The 19,613-nt window shown below is 44.3% G+C and overlaps 1 protein-coding gene across 3 annotated transcripts in view; it reads left to right on the top strand.

The window, feature by feature from the left end:
* DYNC1LI1 (dynein cytoplasmic 1 light intermediate chain 1) overlaps positions 1-18,626 on the top strand; it is a 58,353-nt gene extending 39,727 nt beyond the window's left edge. For 2 of the 3 annotated variants that reach the window (XM_085845208.1, XM_085845206.1), the window contains 6 exons: positions 125-236; positions 340-399; positions 1,016-1,060; positions 1,211-1,334; positions 1,507-1,629; positions 17,989-18,626. In XM_085845208.1, the coding sequence (XP_085701334.1) occupies positions 125-236; positions 340-399; positions 1,016-1,060; positions 1,211-1,334; positions 1,507-1,629; positions 17,989-18,110 (586 nt within the window). In that variant the 3' untranslated portion in view covers positions 18,111-18,626. The remainder of the gene's footprint in view (positions 1-124; positions 237-339; positions 400-1,015; positions 1,061-1,210; positions 1,335-1,506; positions 1,630-17,988) is intronic. The other variant, XM_085845207.1, reaches the window with a different exon arrangement.
* Positions 18,627-19,613: the final 987 nt, after the last annotated feature.

Raw genomic sequence — 19,613 nt, 5'->3', positions numbered from 1 at the left:
GCTTGCTGACTTCCATACCTGCATGTGTACATGTGCCTCTGTGCCTGTCATTTTTTTTTAAGCATTTTATTTTTAGCTGAAAATTCACACTAACCAAGCAATACCATGGCATGTCATTGTACAGACCTGCTGGCTGGGACAATGAGAAGAAAATAGGAATTTTGCATGAAAACTTTTCATCTGTTCGCTCTGAAGATAGATTTGAAGACATCATTGTGAAGCCATCCATACGAAAGGTGCAGTTGTGAATGAATTTGGGTCGAAGTGGTCACTAATTGGAGCCATTTGTTTGCATAAGCGATTAAAGCCAAGCTCTCTAATTTGTGTGCATGTATGCAGTTTGTGCAAGAGAAGGAGGTCTTGGCTGAGGACGAGCAGTTGTTCCTCATGAAACAGCAGGCAAGTCAAATGGTGTACCATATCACTAAATCTGACGTCACCAATTCCCTTTTTGACAATTCAGCTGTTCTAACTGCTGGGTTTTTTTTTCTATTATTTATGGGAGTGTAAAACACTTTTCTACACCCACTTAGGAATGGAGTCGGGGTCATTTAATATTACCTTTCACATAGCTACAAAGGCTTAGGCGCACAGTGGAGCGATTTAAACTATATATATATATATATATATATATATATATATATATATATATATATATATATATATATATATATATATATATATATATATATATATATATATATATATATATATATATATATCCCAAACACTCACCGAAGAACCTCCTTAAAGTTTGACAATGAGCCTTTTGCCCATCTGAGAAAAATGGCGAGATAGACTGACACACACAAACGGCTCTCTTAGAGTATAGATTTTAAGTTCAGCAATTGTTGAATCTGCCCAATCTCACCTGAACTGTTTGCCATTTCTTTTCTGTATTAGTTGATTGTCATGTTTGAAAATTGTGAGCCATAGCTTTGCTTTTAGTCAAGGCGTTATGTAAGTTCTGGACTCTCGACTTCCTTTGCTTGACAATGATAATTATTTTCTTCAGGCATTGATGTCCAAACAACCTCCAGTATCCATGGGAAGGTCCACGGTGAGTAATGGCTGGATTTTTGAGGACGAATCAGGTGGAGTTAATCTTTTGATGAGCATTATTTGAGTCCACAGGAGTCTGCAGACTATAGGTGTGGGTTGGTGAGTAATGTAACTAAATGAGTACTACATTTTAACTTGCTTCTTGCAGGACATGAGCCCGCGAACGCCCGGTGGCTCACCACGTGCGGTAGCTCGTCCAAGTCATCCTAATGTCGCCAGCGTGTCCCCCATACCTGTTGGTAGCAAGAAACTCGACCCTGCAAACATGAAAGGTTTTGAATTGGAACAAAATGAGTAAACTCTTTTAATCGCTTTCTTGCCTCCTGAAAACTACAATTAACTTCAGGAATGACACTTACCCATGCTTTGAATCGCTGCAGTAAAATTATACGCACAGGTCATGTATGTTTCCATGTTTTCCTCAACCTTGTCACCATGTTCAAGCAGGTGGAGCCACCAGCGAGGGTGTCCTGGCAAACTTTTTTAATAGCTTGTTGAACAAAAAGCCTGGCACACCTGTTCCAGCGACTACATCTGGAGGCTTTCCTGGCAGCATTCCAAAGCAGGGTGAATGCCTTTAAATTTTATTTATTTTTATCCCTCTTCTGTTTTGTCTTCCTGATAGACCTAAAATGAAAACATTTATGTGCAAGACTCGTGCTGATGTAAACTTTTGCTCATCTATGTGACCAAGCTGTTCGAAGTTATTTTCATTGAAGGAACGGACTTCAGTGGTGCTGTTGGTACGGGAGCAGGGTTGATGGAGCAAGTGTTTGAGTGAGACGGGTGTGGAAAATAATTCTCGTGAAGGTGAAGAAGAGGAATAGGAATACATTATGATTATGAAGAACACGGATTGTTCTTGGCAGAGAAATAAGGAAGGTGAAGCATTTTTTAATGTATTTGAAAGCTCTTAGAGGAAGAAACATTTCATTCAATGAAGATTTCATTTTAGGTCATCAGCCGTAAGCTGTATCGTGCAATTTCGTTCCACTCATCGGGGGAGGGGCGGGGGGGGTAGACAAAACCTTGATAATATGGCAGTATATATGCAAATACATACGTATGCAAAAGTTCTCCAAGTAGCTGCAGTTATTGTGTATTTTCATCTTGAAAATCGATGCATTCGCCGCGCTCTCATTTGAATTTTCTCCACACGGATCAGGTGTGGGCCACGTGACGCCTCGACAGCCAATAGATCGGCTGACATCGTATGCAAATTACGTCAGACTGTCACGTGACCAGCGAAGTTGTCCAAGGTGGAAGCTTCCTGCAGGGAGGAAATCACCGGCAGCTGATCGGCGATTTTTGATGAATATGGCATGAGAACGCTGCCCCGTGTATTATTCACCAGGACAATGTACAGGCCCCCCTAATAAACGGACGCCAACGTTGTCAGGCGGAATGAAAACCCATCATTCTTGTTACAAAAACAGCTAAAATTGATGAAAAAGCGGCCGAAATTGAAACCAACACAGTAATTACGGTCGCAATAGCAAATATAACTGAAACCAACACGTTTATTCTACACGCAAGAACAGTCGTGACGGACACAAGAATGGTCCATCCCGAAATAGAACGGTGGGGAATGGAAGCAATATCGGTTATTTCCGTCGCGAAACGGCGGAGACCGAAGCGAAAGCGATTCATTCCGGTTGCCAGAACGTGGGAAACATGGCGGCTTGAAAAGTTCTTGAAGTTATGGTAAGTTAACTTTAACGTAGTCTGCCTTGAATATATCATGTCTGTTAATGAAAACCCGTTTGTGGTACGGGATATTATACAAGCAGCGATAAATGCTCCCTCTTGACTTAATGTGTGGCTGACATTTCGTGAAATTCGTGCCCCCGTGCTGCAGCGATCAGTGACTATTGATCGTTTATATTTGCAAGAGGTAAAATTTGATAGTAATAATAAATTGCAAATTCCAATAAAATAACAAAGTCAATATGAAGTAAACACTGTAAAAAGATCCCATACACGATCCCCTATGTTGAACTGGGCATACACAACTTGCGATCCTTCAATCGGGGGCTCGAAATACAGGCAAACCAAACATAATCACAACAAAATTCGGTTTCATAAATTGTTGAAACTACATCAGGTACTACCCACTATATATTATCTATATTACATTTATGTTCGAGGCACAAGTACTAAAAATTTACATCCCGTAACAGGTCGTTCTACTGCATCCGCCATCTTGTTCGCACTACAGTAACCGGAATGAACCGCTCTTGTTTCGCTCTCGGACGTTTTGCGACAGAAATAACCAATCTTGCTTCCGTTCCCTGTAATGTACTGAATGGGAGATGCTTAGCAGGCAGACACGAGCGGAGGAACAGTCGAGCTGGCTGTGTTGCACAAGCGCGAGCGTGGGCGTACTCTGCCCGCGGCTCTCCTTTATTACGTATGCACACGCACAGGCCGCGTTCGACTACTGCATTCCTACGACGCCTCAGGCGGCGCGCACACCTTATATCCCTTGCAGATACGATGACCACTCCGACCACTCCCACACCACCATGCCCTTCCCCGTAGGCCCGCAGACTCCACCACACTCCTCCCCCCTAAAACTATGATTATTAAATGATCACCATTATAAGAAGCATAACCAACACGAAGGACTTCGGTATAATAATCATGAAAATAAAATGAAAACAGCGAAGTATAACAGCACACCACATCATATAATGCGTGAAAGCGGGTTAATGGAGCTGCCCCGACCAGATTTCGAAGACACAGCACCTCCCAAACTCTGGCCGTGTTACCGATATGAAGCAGCAAGGCGAAAAAAAAAAAAAAAAACACAGCAGCCCTACCCAGCGGAAACGCCCCCAGGCGGCTCATGCTGACATGGCCCTCGCTGAGGTCGTGGCGATCTTTCGAGCCAATCTCCCCCGGCACCATCAAACGCCTCCGGCCCACTCCCCCCAGGCAGACCCGACGTAGATAAACATTTCGAGGCCGGAAGCCCGCTGTCTGGAAGCCGTGGCGCCAGCGGCAGGCTTGATCGACCTTGGCCGGGGGCGCTGAACAGCGCCGCTGGCTGTACGCACTTAATGCTCCAAAACAACTCTCGCACCACAATCAGTCGAGACGCCAACGCCCGTCTAAACGGCCTTGAGCGAACACAGAGAGCTGCGCTCGCAACCAGAGGTGGGGGTAACGCCGACCAGTGCACCAGTCTTGGTTCCGAGTCGATCTCCGAGACCCACACGGCAGCTAGACGGTCGCAATTCCATTTAAACCACACTTCAATCATAGGCTCGTTATAAATCACTACGAACATCACTTGAAGCATTGCAAATTCATTTTTTCGTACAGCGCGGTCTTTTGATAAACTCCCAGCACATGACAAAGCAACTACCTGCGGCCCGGGACAATGGAAGGCCAACCCAACCTTTTTATTTGCCACCACTGCTCCCACCTCACATTGATCATAATACCAACCCCATTGACTGATCTCCGCCAAATCCACTTTCACACGAGACCTGCTGGCATTTATTCCAACAACGTTAAACTGCATCACTAGAGCAAGGAAAAACACATATGCCATGAACAACAACCCACAACCCACATCACGAGTCCGTTTCTTGGTTGACGACTCAATGTTGTGACTCGCGACTCCCTTTAACGCCACGGGCTCACTGCCACCTGTTGAAGCTGCCTGAACAACACCGACGCGCATTGCCTCACGAACACTGCCGAAGCGTGGGAATTCATCGCGAGCGAAGCGCGGGAACTCATCGCGAGAGCTGATACGGCTCTCGCCGCTCCCGAACCGCACATCACTGCCGCCGGCAGCAACGAACGGTCGCTCCCGCTGCATCGACGTGGCCCCCGCCGCCAGAGCCTCGCCCTCGGTACTCGACGAAGGCCTCGAAGAGAGCACTGGCACATCTGGAGGTACGAACCGGAGATCCAGTCCGAGGTGCGCCAGCCAGTCCCGACCCAAAAGGGGGGGGGGCCCTCCCCTCGTACAACGAACACTGAGAGCCGGGCGCGTCGATCTCGGTAGCGCACTGAGACGTCGGCCCTCGCAAGCGGTGCAATCGCTTCACCGGTGTACGTGTATAACGACAAGGCCGTCTTGACCAGGCGAATACCGCGAAGACCACGAGCCGCCTGCTCACCCATGACCGACACTGCAGCCCCGGTATCCACGCAAAACACAGTCGGTTGGCCATTTACTTCGACCTCAACCGTGAAAGGCGTCGTCATCTCCGAACCAACGGAAAACAGACTCAACCGTGGTTGCATCTCCTGCTCCGGCTCGCCGGCATCGTCATGCCCCGGTTGCAGGCCGATCTCCAGGTCACTGGGGTCCTCCCGCACCTCGTCATCCAAGACCCCAACGGAGGCCCCCGCCATCCGACACACACGCTTCAAATGTCCCACCTTGTGACAATGCAAACACACGGTGTTCTTATACGGGCACATCTGTCGCAGGTGCGGTCCCCCACACCCCCAGCACCCCCGGAAAGCCCCTTCGCTCCCGGTGCGACCGTGCTGCGGTGCCCCTTCGCTCCCGGTGCGACCGTGCTGCGGTGCCCCTTCGCTCCCGGTGCGACCGTGCTGCGGTGCGCGCCCTCGTCCCGCACCGCTAGGCGCGTGCAACCTGCGGCACTTGAGCCATCGCGCGGACTCCGGGCTGCGCGACCTGCGGCACTTGTGCGGTCACCACGTGGACCTCGGGATTAGCCGCCATGCCCCAGCTGGAGCTACTCATTACGTCCTGGCCAGCAATGGCGCGGACATCCTTGAGTGTCTGCTCGACAGACGAAGCAGTCGCGACCGCCGAGTCGAATGTGATGTCGGTCAACCGCAGGATGGCTGCTACCATCTTTGCGTCTCGCAGACCAGAAATAAAACGATCTCTGAGCCGTGCCGGACGCTCCTCTGTCGTGAATTTGCACGGCACAGCCGAATGCTTCACCCGTGCTACGAAGTCCGCAACGCGCTCCTCGCCACCCTTAGCGAGATGATCGAACTGGAACCGCGCGAGATGTAACGACTTCTCTGGCGCCAAGTGGGTCTTCATTTTCGCCACGATGTCCTGAAAGGATAGCACGTCATCACTGGGCCTATTTGGAGCCACCAAATCACTCAGCAGCCGGTAGTGCTCCGTTGATAGCGAGGCGAGCAAGATCGCCTTGCGTTTCTCTTCATCCTCTACATCATTCGCCCGAAAGTAGCAACCTAACTGTTCAGAAAACAACTCGAACTCATCTCCCCCGAACACGGGCACGCGTCCGTGCGCCGTGCCCCGACCTTCTGCCATGCTCGTGCTGGCGAGACCCTTGGCTCCGTAGCTTGGAACCGCCCTGCACACGCCGATCCAAAATCCTCGTCAGCCAACTGTAATGTACTGAATGGGAGATGCTTAGCAGGCAGACACGAGCGGAGGAACAGTCGAGCTGGCTGTGTTGCACAAGCGCGAGCGCGGGCGTACTCTGCCCGCGGCTCTCCTTTATTACGTATGCACACGCACAGGCCGCGTTCCACTACTGCATTCCTACGACGCCTCAGGCGGCGCGCACACCTTATATCCCTTGCAGATACGATGACCACTCCGACCACTCCCACACCACCATGCCCTTCCCCGTAGGCCCGCAGACTCCACCACAGGTTATCTATATTACATTTATGTTCGAGGCACAAGCACTAAAAATTTACATCCCATAACGGGTCGTTCTACTGCATCCGCCATCTTGTTCGCACTACAGTAACCGGAATGAACCGCTCTTGTTTCGCTCTCGGACGTTTTGCGACAGAAATAACCAATCTTGCTTCCGTTCCCCACCAATCTATTTTGGGATTGTCCATTCTTGTTTCCGTCACGACCGTTCTTGTGTGTAGAATAAACATGTTGGTTTCCATTATATCTGCTATTGTGACTGTAATTACTGTGTTGGTTTCAATTTCGGTCGCTTTTTCATCAATTTTAGCTGTTTTTGTAAGAAGAATGACGGGTTTTCATTCCGACTGACAACGTTGGCGTCCGTTTGTTCGGGGGGCCTGATGTAGCGAACGAAGAAGTCAAACGTTTTACGTCTGTAAGATGGGATAAATGAAGAGAAAGTGTCAACAAATGGCTCGTCTTAGACGGTCACGAACGACGTTTAGCCCAGAGTGCCGGTGTAAAGATTTCAAGTTGCCCCCGGAGGTAGCTTGAAATCGATTTCATCCTTCCCCCTACGATTTCAGATTACCCCCCCCTCAAAACATTTATTTATGTTGTTTATTTACAAAAAATAGTAATTTAATTGATATTGAAAACAAATTCGGGAAAAACCATTGACCACGTGACAGCCTTTAAAAAGTTTGCAATGAATTTTGATTTTATTACGAATGATTTTATTTTAATATTGTTATAAATTGAAATCAGTATTTCTCATACAGTTATAGTTTTTTTCCACATTTTTCTGAAATCCTTTTTCGATATAGTTGATACAAATAGACATACTGGTTTATCTTTTTAACCAACTCAGACTATACTTACAATTATGGAAGCAAGGCAATAAAATCAATGTATAAGAAAGGCAATGAAAACAGCTTATTTTTAATTCACAATTTCGTTGTGGTGGTGGTGGTCGTATGGCAGCTTAGCTGCCAGGGTAGCTCTCATTTCTTGAAGCGTGACTGTGTCGCTGATGCAGTGCCCCTCTACCAGTACACACACTGGAACTGGTACTCATTTCACCGACCTCGGAAGGATGACAGGCTGAGTGCGTAGCCTGGTGTTGGCTCAGTGGTTAGGGTGGTGGCTTGGGATCCTAAGGTCCTGAGTAGTGGTTAGGATGGTGGCTTGGGATCCTCGGGTCCTGAGTTCGAGCTCGTCGGCCACTGAATTAATACACCGGGGGAGTTGACATAAATGTTTTGAGGGGGGGTAATCTGAAATCGTAGGGGGTAGGATGAAATCTATTTCAAGCTACCCCCAGGGGTAACTTGAAATCTTTACACTGGCACTCTCGGCTAAACGTAGTTCGTGACCTCTATGACGAGCCATTTGTTGACACTTTCTCTCCATTTATCCCATCTTACAGACGTAAAACGTTTGACGTCTTCGTTCGCTACATTGTCCTGGTGAATAATACACGGGGGAGCGTCCTCACGCCATATTCATCAAAAATCGCCGATCAGCTGCCGGTGATTTCCTCCCTGCAGGAAGCTTCCACCTTGGACAACTTAGCTGGTCACATGACGGTCTGACGTAATTTGCATACAATGTCAGCCGATCTATTGGCTGTCGAGGCGTTACATGGCCCACACGTGATCCGAGTTCAAATGAGGAACGCTGGGAATGCATCAATTTTTCAAGATGAAATTACACAATTGCAGCTATTTGAGTGGAGAACTTTTGCATACGTATGTATTTGGATATATACTAACATATTATCAAGGTTTTGTCTACCCCCCGGATGAGGGGAACGAAACTTGATTTTCAAGCACTTCCTGAGCCATGGCTGATGGCCTATTTGGAGAAAAGTCTGGAGACGACAACGGTTCACAAGCGGTATTTGTTGAAGATGTAGATTGTTTCAGAAGTCAAGGATGAGACAATGTGATCATTTTTGACCAAGTTATAAAAATGATCAACATGATGTGGTACGAGCATAGACTCCGATAGAGAAGGACTGGAACCTCCCATGCTCGGGGTTTGTAACTTGAGTCTGAAGGATTAACTTGAGTCCGGGGCTAAAATGACTTCAATAAGGGCTTGAGACACGATCTCGGGATCCATATAGGATTTATGAGGACGGCGAGTTCAATCGTGTCATTTTTCAACACCACCTGAGGTCATCTTTAAGGTCAAAAGGTCATATTTCAAGGTCAAATTACTGAATTTTGGTATTTTTTGCCCGTTTTTGTGTCTAACTCATAAACGGTGAGAGATGGCTGATTGTATTAAGATGCAAGTGTGTAGAGCTGTCAAACTTTGATATTTATTGTCATATATCGTATTACATTATATGCATTTCACAACACCATGCCTATTACAACTATGTCTATGTCTATCACTATTTGGAGAGCTTTTCTTGCCTCCTGAGGCATCCCAAAGCTTTTTCTTTGTCACTTACATTGAGGACATGAGCTTTCAATAGAATGTTAGCTAAAGTAGTACATGCAGCATTACTACTAGCTAAAGGTGCATCTGCAGAGGTTAACAGCTCAGCAAAATGAAATCGGCAACGCATTTTGGTCTTGTCATACAAATTATAGGCATTATGTACAAAAAAGACGGTTGACATAGTCGGCACACTCAATCCACCTCGATTCAAATTATCTAGAAACTCAGATGACACCTCGTTACCATCTTCATCATCATCAATGATCTCCTCCATGCTAGTGCTATCGCCATATTTATGAACAAGGTGCCGGCCAAATAACCTACTTTATGCTTAAGGGCATCGTCAGACCTCAAGAGATCCTGAGTGTCTTGAGGAGTAATCTCATCAATGAGTTCACTTCGCTCACCTGGATTTATGGAAGTTGCACAGTTCTTGTCGCAATCAATCACACGAGATCTAGATTTGGGCATAATGTCATGCTTAATGAGTGTTTGCAAATTTACAATTTTAGCTGCAGTCATAATGTCAACTACATCAATGTCGAAGTTTCCACCACTTCTTTGCCTGGCTTGGCCGAAAAACTTTTCCAAGGCTTCATCTGCAAATATAGCAGGAAGAACTTGGTCGGTCTTTCTCTGCCAGAAGATGCAGCTGCGACAGAAGGAAGGTGAAATGAGGAAGCTCGTGTGCCTCAGTCATCCAACAGAGCTGGCTTATTACAAGCTGAAGAATTTCCTTGCTTGTGCATTCATAAATGTTTACCTGGTCAGTTATGGATCTAATCTGGGACCATTTTGAGAGCAGGCTGTTCTTCTGCAAAGGAAAAAGTCGTTTGGGCACCTCAATGCCATCTTTCTCAACTTTATTCAAGAATAGAAATCCAAAAGGTGAGTGAACTTGTTGGAAATGAAAGAACTGCTTGACAGTTTGTCCAGTAGCATCAGTTCTTGATATGTAAAGGTTTTCCTGGTCTTTTATGATGTTAAAGCCAGGAAAATAGGAGCTGATTTTAGCACAGAAGTGGTCAAAATATTGGATATTGTCTGCAGCCTCATCAGCTGCCTGCATCTTTTTAGCTCTTGATTCTGATGTCGAAGATGATGTTGGACGTGGGGCTGAGGTTACCTGCTTCAAAGCTGATTTCGGTACTCCAGGAAATATTGATGGGGGTTCTTTGGGTCGTTTGCCACCCCTAACCGACAACCAATCACAATTGAAATGTCTGATAAATATATATCTCCTTTAAGCACCTCAAGCTTTCTTTCTCATTTGGCATTGCCAATATCCATCTCTCCCTCTCCTCAGGTTCTTTTGGGAAGGATATGACCTTTACATAAGGCGTCCCATCATAGTTTCCTCTGCAACGACGTGGCATATTGTCACCAAAGCAGGAAACAACACAAAGATCCTGTGAGATCACCAGCTGGACAGTTTCTGAAAGAGAAACAAACAAAACATACATTAGTTAACGATGATAGAAATCAGCAAGTAGGTGCAGTAGGTGCACAATATCATGTTTTGTTATAGACGTTACAAAAGTTTTCCTCTATGAGTTGGACACAAAAACGGGCAAAAAATACCAAAATTCAGTAATTTCACCTTGAAATATGACCTTTGACGTTAAAGATGACCTCAGGTGGTGTTGAAAATGACACTATTGAACTCTCCGTCCTCAAAAACCCCTATTTGGATCCCGAGATCGTGTCTCCAGCCCTTCTAGAAGTCATTTTAGCCCCGGACTCAAGTTAATCCTTCAGACTCAAGTTACAAACCCCGAGATTGTGAGGTTCCAGTTCTTCTCTTTAGGAGTCTATGGGTACGAGTGACAGGTTATTAGCTGCAAAATGTCGAAAACCCGGTTTCGGTCAACAACTTTCAAAATTTGACCTTTGCATAACCTTTAAAGGTCACAAAACAATGTGGACATTAAAATAAGGAAACAGGATACGTGCTATAGCTTATTGGAGTTGGTTCGTCGAAGAAGGTCGAAAACCCGGTTCGATTCTCACAACTTTGAAAATTTGACCTTTGTGAACTTTAATGGTCAAAGTTCAAGGATTATGACCTTTGGTGCAAAACTTCCTCTGAAACATTCCAGGAACAATATAATGTCATATCGGCTATATGGCATTTCGCACTCCTCGGATTATCCATACTTTGATGAAATCAGCGTAAAAACAAACTTGAAGGGGTCACCACGGGCAAGGTGTTCGAGATATAGCAAAATGGTTTCAAGACTTTAGGTGGGGAATGACCTCAAGATTATGCATAAAAATATTGTCATCAAATATTGCATCAAATATAAAAATATTGCTCTCAAAGTTTGGGTGGTCGTATGATTTTTATGTCAAAATTCGCAATTTTCTAAGTTTGTAACCTTGGGACGAAAATGAAAAATCGAGCTCCGTGGGGCTATGCAGGTGCCATTGGGCGAACCAAATACCGAACAACCCCTGCCAGATTCGACAAACCCCCTCAGAGAAGATGCCAATTGAAATCGGCTACCCCCTAAAAACACGTTTTTTTTGGGGCGTGGCTCCGCCCATAATGGGCGCACCATGCCCATTCTCAGGAAAACAACTATATCATGATATAAACCTCCCACCAAAATTTTATCAGGATCGGATCAAAACCCACGAAGCTATGCTCGGGACAGACAGACAGACACACACACACCAATAACGAATATAGTGGTCACTTACTTTTTCGTGAACCAATATTGAGAAAGGAAGGGATGAAGAATGAAGTGCAGGAAATACAGGCAGATTGAATATGCATTTTGGAGTGAAGAAAATTTGGGGGGTTTTTTTGTTTGTTTGTTTTAGGCAGGCGACGTCATTGCAGAGACAGAATTTGCATGCCGACTATTCAAATATTGTGAATATTTCGTAATTAATCCTGTTCTTAACCTGAAAAGAGGACAAGAATAAATATTGTCAGTCTGAATTTGAACAGAACCAAGTTGGGTGACGGGCAGCATTTGTCCTTGCTCCAACAGCTCATCACCACGGTTGTGATGTTTAAGAGTGAACCATCAACTGTTCCTCAATTTGACATCGTTACCATGAAGAATTTGTCAAAAACCTAAATGAACAGCCCAAATAACATTCTCACCTGCAGTAAACTGGGATCGCCAGCTCCTTAAATGACCTTACAGGGAAATAATATAGTTTTGTTTGAGTCTACCTCAGAACATGGTTCAGTGCTGATCATGCCATTTCTAAAACTCACAATCACTTTATCAACCTGCAACATCTTGTCAAGTATGAGAAGGTGAATTTTGTGGTGGGGGGGGGGGGGTTATGGGTGGTGCTCCTTCAAAATCTTTTCTTTTTTTTCAAAAATGCCTTTTTAAAATCTACCTGTTTAAAATTTGCTGTACATCTATGGTATTTCAATGAGTAGCTAATTGGTTTGGCATTCTTTGATTCAGCTGTATCCACGGAGTCCAAATGAGCAATGGTAAAAGCACTAGATAAAAATGAAGGCATGGATAAACCTCTCGGGTGCATCCAGCTAAATATCAGGAAGTCTGAGTACACGTCAATTTAACTTTTTGTCACAAAGAACACAATGGACTTCTTTAGGTTCCTAAAAAGTCCAGCTAGTTTTCTGGATTCTGACCCAGTCATGGGAGCTCATAGAGGATTACGTACAGGGAGGCACGACAGACAGTTGAAAGCTTTAAGGTGGTGAACAACCCTGATTGAGAGTATAATGCCATCAAAACAAAAAGAAAAACGAAACAATTCCTCCAAGTTGTGCAGGACAATAGAAGCTGCTTCCCCAACAGCAAAAAGGAAACTATATCAATGCAAAAGTCATGTTTTGATGAGGGATGTACCAGGCCACTGCAGTCCAGCACTTCAACCTCACTGAGCAAACACCAAACATGGTCCAAAATGGATGAAATATGACCCTTTTTTGTACATTGGAACAAAATTATTTAGTGATTGCTTTAGAATTTTAAACTGCAAATTATGATCACCCAACCCTACATCTTTCAACAATGTGCTTGCAAAGTGAAATAGATGGCTCGCTTTCGTTTCTCATTGAAAGAGACTTTCATTATATGGGTGGACCATACTGTGAGGAATTCTCACAACACAATATTACGTCGCTCTCCTGAGTGCTGATGTTACATCTACCGTCGTCGTCTTCTTCATCGTGGTGTTCTGCCAAATCGGTTTCCTGGCTATCATTGATATCCTGGATGGATCGCCACTCTGACGCAGAATACTCAACTGACTGTACAGGAATTTGACATTTGGCGAGGGTGCAGACAATAGCTTGCTTATTCTTTGTGAAAGACACTGGGATATTTTAACATCCACCAACTAATGGCATGGGATGCCCAGTTTATAGTCCATCTAAAGCCGCTGTCACACCTTGACGTTTTAGCCAGCGTATGGCAACGTATCAAAATGTATGTAAAACGCTGGCATATGCTGAACTATTGATGGTTCTTTTAATTTTTGGGCGTATAATAACGTGTTGGATGTATGCATAACGTATTAGTAACGTACACAGAACGTTTTAATCACATATAGATAACTTATACCAACAAAAAGCCTGGTGTTGGCGCAGTGGTTAGGGCAGCGGCTTGGGATCCAAAAGGTCCTGAGTTCAAGCCCCGTTGGGCCACTGAATTAATACACCAGGGGGTTGACTCAGCCTGTCATCCTTCCGAGGTCGGCGAAATGAGTACCAGTGCACTGGGCCGGTGTATACCCCGGTTAAAATAGATGTACCATATCCCTGTGTCGTAAGAGGCGACCAGGGTTGCGTCAGGAAGGGCATCCGGCGTAAAAAAAAAAAAAAAAACATGTGCCAAATCACTATGCGGATCATACGGATGATCCGCTGTGGCGACCCCGAACGGGAGCAGCCGAAAGAAGAAGAAGAAGAAGAAGAGGGGTTGACTCAGCCTGTCATCCTTCCGAGGTCGGCGAAATGAGTACCAGTGTATTGGGCCAGTGTATACCCCGGTTAAAATAGGTGTACCATATCCCTGTGTTGTAAGAGGCGATCAGGGTTGCGTCAGGAAGGGCATCCCGCGTAAAACATGTGCCAAATCACAATGCGGATCATACGGATGATCTGCTGTGGCGACCCCTAACAGGAGCAGCCGAAAGAAGAAGAAGAAGAAGAAGAAGAGATAACTTATACCAACGAATGCTGAGCGTGTTGTCGGCGTTCACAACCTATGCCCAACGATAGTCTATCTTATGCATAGCGCACGGCAGCATATCACCGACGATCACGTGGCGTAGGCTATTAATAGGCTGCGGCTCGACGATTCAAATCATAACCGCACTGGACATCGAAGTGTGAAGCCGCTGTCACACCTTGACGTTTTGGCCAGCGTATGCCGACGTATGAAAAATTTGCCGAACCAAGCTGGCACACGTCGAATACGTTATGGGTAAGTTTTGTATATGTTTAGAGCACGCTGGCATACGTCATTGTACGTCGCATGTTGCATGCTGAAAATTTCTCGACGTATGACACACATTTTGCATACGCTGGCATAAGTTGTAGGCACGCTACGCGATCGTTTACATACGTTACTTGTACGTTACTCATAAGTCGAAACGCGTCAAGGTAATGGTTAGCGTCAGTGTTCCAGACTCCCCTGGTTTTATTTTATTTTTATCTTGCCAAAACGAAGTTTTTGCAAGATATGTTAGTCAGCTTGTATGTTTTTTTTTGTTGTTTTTTTTTGTTTGTTTGTTTGTAATCACGTATACAAAATTCTGCAGAGCACAGTTATCATTGGAAATTTTTGTAACTTCGCATATCAGAGGCCTAGAGAGGTCCCTTTCAGCGCACAAATTTTTGAAGGTCAAGGTCAAAGGTCAAGGTCACTTTGTCGCAAATCAGGAGAGTCGACGAAACCCTTATTTTTTGAGTAATTTTGATCGGATCGTCTTCAAACTTCATGGGAATATAGTTCATGGTCTGGCGCTCAGCTGATTAATTTTTGGTGGCGATCGGCCTTGACCTTCATATGTTTTTTTTTTTGTTTGTTTTTTTTTGTCTGTAATCACGTATAAATCACTCTGCAGAGCACAGTTATCATTGGAAATTTTTGTAACTTCGCATATCAGAGGCCTATAGAGGTCCCTTTCAGCGCATACAATTTTGAAGGTCAAGGTCAAAGGTCAAGGTCACTTTATCGCAAATCAAGGGAGTCGACGAAACCCTTATTTTTTTGAGTAATTTTAATCGAATCGTCTCCAAACTTTATGGGAATGTAGTATATGGTCTGGCACTCAGCTGATTAGTTTTTGGTGGCGATTGGCCTTGACCTTCATGGTTCGCGCTGGAGGTCGAAAGTTTTTGACCCCAAGGTCAAATTTTGAAATCTTAGGTACCATATCGTGTAATAACTCAAATTGAACACCTCGATGAGTGCTTTCTAGATATGTCAAGCTTGAGACATTATGACGTCATTTGGTAACGTTATGAGGCAAACGCATATTTTTCATGGTTACTCTGTAGAACGATTCTCATCGGAATCTCTCGTAGGCAGATATTCCTCAAGGAGTCGCTCCTGGTGGATAGCAGCTCTGTTCACCTCAGTGTGACCTTAAAGAAGTCACACGTGGTCACCTTTTGGCAAGATACGGGTCACCCTGTGGGTGACATTGGTTTATTTTTTCTTCGGTATGACGGTTATGATTTAAATCGTTGAGCGGCAGCCTTTTAATTATATTATATTATAACCACACTAGAAATAGAAGTGTCAACATGACCGTCATACCGAAAAAAGAAAAAAAAAAAACCAGGGAGTCTGGAACACTGACGCTAACCATTACATTGACGTGTTTCGACTTATGAGTACCTTACAAGTAACGTGTGTCAACGATCGCGTAACGTGCCTACAACACGTTACTCATAGGTTAGAAATAAGTTTCGGGTACGCTAAATATTACCTCGACGTGTTTTGACTTATGAGTAACTTACAAGTAACGTGTGTCAACGATCACGTAACGTGCCTACAACTTATGGCCAGCATTATGCGGAACATGTGAGTCATACGCTGGCATACGTCGGAAAATTTCAAGCATGGAAAATTTGTCTAACAGCTCGGCGAACTATGACATTTGCCAGTGTACTACGACGTATGCCAGCGTTCTACGACGTATGCCAGCGTTCTACGACGTATGCCAGCGTACTACAACGTATGCCAGCGTGCTCTTTACGTATACAAACTTACCCATAACGTATTCGACGTGTGCCGGCGATTTAGCCCAATTTTGCACACGTCAGGCATACGTTGGCTAAATCGTCAAGGTGTGACAGGGCCTTTCGGGATGTCACCGACATTGATGCATTGCCTTGCATGCAAAACCCCCAAAACGTGTATAGCTGGCCTGAGATTCAAATTCAGGCTAGACAGCTCAGAGGTGTGTGTGTGCGTGCGTGCCTCTTGGCTATCCTTCCATTTCTGGCAGCCCTGATATGGCACTTCATGTGCTTATCGTAAGGAAAATTACTCGACTCTGCATGTAACCATTTATTTTATTGTCTATTGGCTAAGTAAATGTAAGATGAACTTCACCGATTACATGGTGGTGAAGCCACCTCTAAATGCACAAATTTTATTGGGCGCTAAAAGGTGGATTTTTGTTGTACAGGCACGTCAATGAAGCTGTGAGTGATCGTCACAATGGTGCAGATGCACTTCAGTCATGCTTCAACAGCTTGAGTGTTCTGGCAGGATGGTGCTGAGGCAGCTCATTTACTTTTGAGCTGTCGAATCTGGGTTTGATCCCAACTCAACTATATATAACCTGTTGGAGTTGTGCTTTGCAGGCAGGTCACTGAATCACAAAGTGAGCCATCCCTCAGATGGACGTTGAGTTCTGTGTCCCGTCTGTTGGTGGATGATAAATATCCCGCGGTTTCTTCCTGAAGAGTAGGCGAGTTATCGCCGGCACCCTGGATAAATCACAAATTCCTGCTCTAACTTTCAGGGGGCACTGTGTCCGTTGCACAGTCATGGTCCTTGCAAAATGAAGGCAAACTGCACACATGTGCTGCATACAAAATAAGAAGCTACAAGGTGAGATAGTGGCCAAACGTGTTGCCATGCTCATTCTAATACTGCACGTCAATTTTGTCAGATATGTAAGGGTGATTATTACCCCGCGTGTGCGAAGAGGTGTTGAGAAGCAATTTGTTCCTTTTGTTTGTCTGTCTCTCTCTCTCTCTCCACAAAGGTCAGTTTATGATCGAGAAACAAAACAATTTAATTTTGATTGAATGTTATATTTTGAACATGAATCAGAAACAAACCCGTAATTTAACAGTATTTTGGCTCTAAATTTGTCCCGATCACGCATGCGCAGAGGAGTATTGTAACTTTTTAGTCTGTCTGCCTGTCTGGCAATCAAACAAAATTGAATATCTTTCCAAACAGAAAACTTAGTTTTTAAAGATGTCATAAAGGACACAAACAACAGGCACGAATAACTAATATAATTTGTGAGATCGGGTGGTGTCAGATGCTTCATCAATGGCGGTAAACTTCCAGAAAAAAATGTCGACAGCCTTTAAAATCTTTATTGTATTTGAATTGAATTATATACTTGAACACTGGAGAACACAAATCTCCTTTTTGTCACTCAAGCCTTCTTTTTAGCAATACTTGGATAAAATTTTGCGTCATTACGACCAATCAAATTTGCCGCTCGCAGATCACACCCATGTCCTTGTTTCTCAAGAATATGTGGGGTAAGGTGTGGTTAGACCTGCTTTCTTTTGTTTAGTTCCTCAGTTCTTTAGCCATTGATTGGTTTGTGATTGCTCTTTGTTTTTTGTTTTTTTCCCCCATTTGCAGGATCAAAGTCGTCACTCACTGACTTCCAAGCAGAACTGGATCGCATGGCACGGAGAGCAGATGGTACCTGTGTATCCCCAGAGGTGCTGACGGCACCAACTGGGGATAGTGAGCCCTCTTAAAAAAAAAAAATCATTAAAACTTTCCTCGGCCTTTCTGCCTTTTTATTTTGCCCCCCAGTTGGCCCACTTTGCCTCATAAGTCCATGCATTTTGTAATGCTGCTCCCAAACTTATGTTTGCATCCGAGGCTGCGTGCATCTCGAGACCAAGACCTCTCTGAGAAGAAATGGCCGTGAAGGCAAGCTCCGCACTACAAAGCGGCAGCTTCTGTTGTAGTCCTGTTTGTTCAGGAACGTTACAGCCACTTGGGAGTTTTTATTTTTAAATTGCCTTTTTATTTGTGTTGTTTTTATTTTGCATACATTCATCTGTGTATATAGGAATGCCCTTGTTTTATTTAAGAGTAGATGAATGATGAAGGCAAAGCCACGTGCCACCGTCTCCCAACCACGAATGCTGTCTGGCTGTGAGTTACCCAATGGGTGAATGGAGAATATGAACTGCAAAGAATGAGTGTGGAGGGGACATTGAAAAAGAGGCTTTTGGGAGTAAAATAAAGTATGCATTACAAAGATATGCCTTGAATGAGTTCTGAGTTTTGTACAAAAAAAAACTTTACACTTATCAATAGCTTCTCTGCTTTGAATTTACCTTTTATTTGTAATACATATTGACGGTTCTGTTTATTTCTCCCAAATATCCCTTCATCCTGTTTCATAAACCAAACGTTTTAAATGTGGCTGTGTGCTCTCCAAATTTTGGTGTATTCTCAGCATCACTTAGGAATAAAGTTATTCTTCCTCCCTAATTTTAATTATCAGGATGATTTGACAGAGTTCACATGTTCCGCTCCGCCCAACAGGCATGGAAGTTTCCTGTCCTGGGAGGGGTTGTGCCATGACAAAGCTCGTTACTGATGTGTCTGTGGGTGCAAGGTTTTGTTTTGTTTTTGTTTTATTGCAATTTTGTGTAAGCGACACCACCAGGTCATTGTTGCTGTCGTGTGTACACAGGTTACACAGACAGGTTGTGTTTATAAATCTGTGCAACCATGAAATGTCAAGGGATGTAAATGTATGAAACTTGCATTCAGTATATATGTGGTGGTATGGCTAAAAAGTCAACTTGAGTATACACATATCTGTTGCTTAGTTGAGGTGCTTTGTCATGGCTCGTTGGTGGGATCAATGGAATTGCAGTAGCTTCTTTTCTTTTTTTTTAAGCAGAGGGAGTTAATATCATGTAAGAATTGCCTACTTTACAGCAGGATACAAAAGGCTGAGTTCACTTCAATCAATACCATGATTTCAAACGGCAATCTTTCTTTCATAATATTGAGGATATTTATTCATCCTGTATTTAAACTTATGGGAGAACCAAGCCAGTCTGGCTGGTACCCTATTGATTTTGTTCATATTGATATTATTGACTCACCTGGAACATCATTTAGGTGAGCTTATGGGATGGCATGTAGTCTGTCTGTCTGTAAACACTTGCAACTTCTCTGAAACTGCTGATGGGATTGTAAGCAAACTTGGCTGAAATGATCTTTGGGTGTAATAG

The sequence above is a fragment of the Eptatretus burgeri genome, chromosome 11 (genome assembly GCF_056783735.1).
Source record: "Eptatretus burgeri isolate ZD-2024b chromosome 11, Ebu_testis_v1, whole genome shotgun sequence".
Classification (NCBI taxonomy): Eukaryota; Metazoa; Chordata; class Myxini; order Myxiniformes; family Myxinidae; genus Eptatretus; species Eptatretus burgeri.
Note: the sequence above shows the minus strand (reverse complement) of the source record. Positions and strands in the feature narration are given on the sequence as shown.